The 833-nt window shown below is 44.1% G+C and overlaps 1 protein-coding gene across 1 annotated transcript in view; it reads right to left on the bottom strand.

Annotated features, from left to right (window-relative positions):
• Positions 1-513, bottom strand: part of LOC108798524 — an 11748-nt gene extending 11235 nt beyond the window's left edge. Inside the window, exon 1 of the mRNA XM_018570288.1 lies at positions 414-513. Coding sequence (XP_018425790.1) covers positions 414-513 — 100 coding nt within the window. The remainder of the gene's footprint in view (positions 1-413) is intronic.
• Positions 514-833: the final 320 nt, after the last annotated feature.

Genomic DNA, 833 nt, shown 5'->3' with positions numbered 1-833 from the left:
GGGGTGAGGCATATTTCACTTTCCATTGGTAAGGTTTACATACACGTTTGATATCACACAACCGAATTACAGACACCTACAATGACTCCCAGCCCTCACAGACGAACATTAGGCAGTGGCTTCACCTCTACATGAACGTCCACGCACACAGACCTGAATTATCCGCCCTCCTTCACAGTCGGCCCCGACAAGTCCCGGCACTCAGCTGATAACACAGCTCGCCTCTTCCACAACTTTCGCAGTTCGTAAAAAGCAGCGCCCTCTGATTGGACAACAGGCCTAGGATAAACTAAGTGCGACAACGCTTGGTTAGCCAATGCGGAGCCTGAAAAAGATGTGACGAATTCAAGTGGGCGGACTATAAACACGTGACTTAAACCTAATTGGGCACGCATATAAAAAGATCCCATTACGCTGGTAACCGTTGGTGAGAGATTTTAGCGAATCATGTGGGAAGGGGGAGCCAGAAGAAGGGCGCATGCTCAGTGGGATTCTTGAAGCCTGAGACGCCATGCTTGTACTCTAGTTTAAAGGTATGGTAACTGTGAAGTAAAGGTTATCTGTCGCTTCTAAATATTATTTAGGTAGTGCTTGTTAATACTTATCTAACACAAAAATATGTTTATCAAATTGTATTAACTTTCCTAGCATACCTAGGGGTCAACGCTGCCCAGTGACCACCCTACTATATCATAAGGACTCATGCACATGAGTAGTCTGTGTTTAACCCTTTTGCTGCCAGGCTTTGCAGTCCACATTTAACCTCAGGTGGCCTGACTATTTTTTTTTTTTTTTTTTCACCCTTTTTTTTTTTTTTTTTTTTTTCCCCCTTT

The sequence above is a fragment of the Nanorana parkeri genome, unplaced genomic scaffold (assembly GCF_000935625.1).
Source record: "Nanorana parkeri isolate BGI_ZX_2015 unplaced genomic scaffold, ASM93562v1 scaffold1497, whole genome shotgun sequence".
In the NCBI taxonomy this organism is placed as follows: Eukaryota; Metazoa; Chordata; class Amphibia; order Anura; family Dicroglossidae; genus Nanorana; species Nanorana parkeri.
Note: the sequence above shows the minus strand (reverse complement) of the source record. Positions and strands in the feature narration are given on the sequence as shown.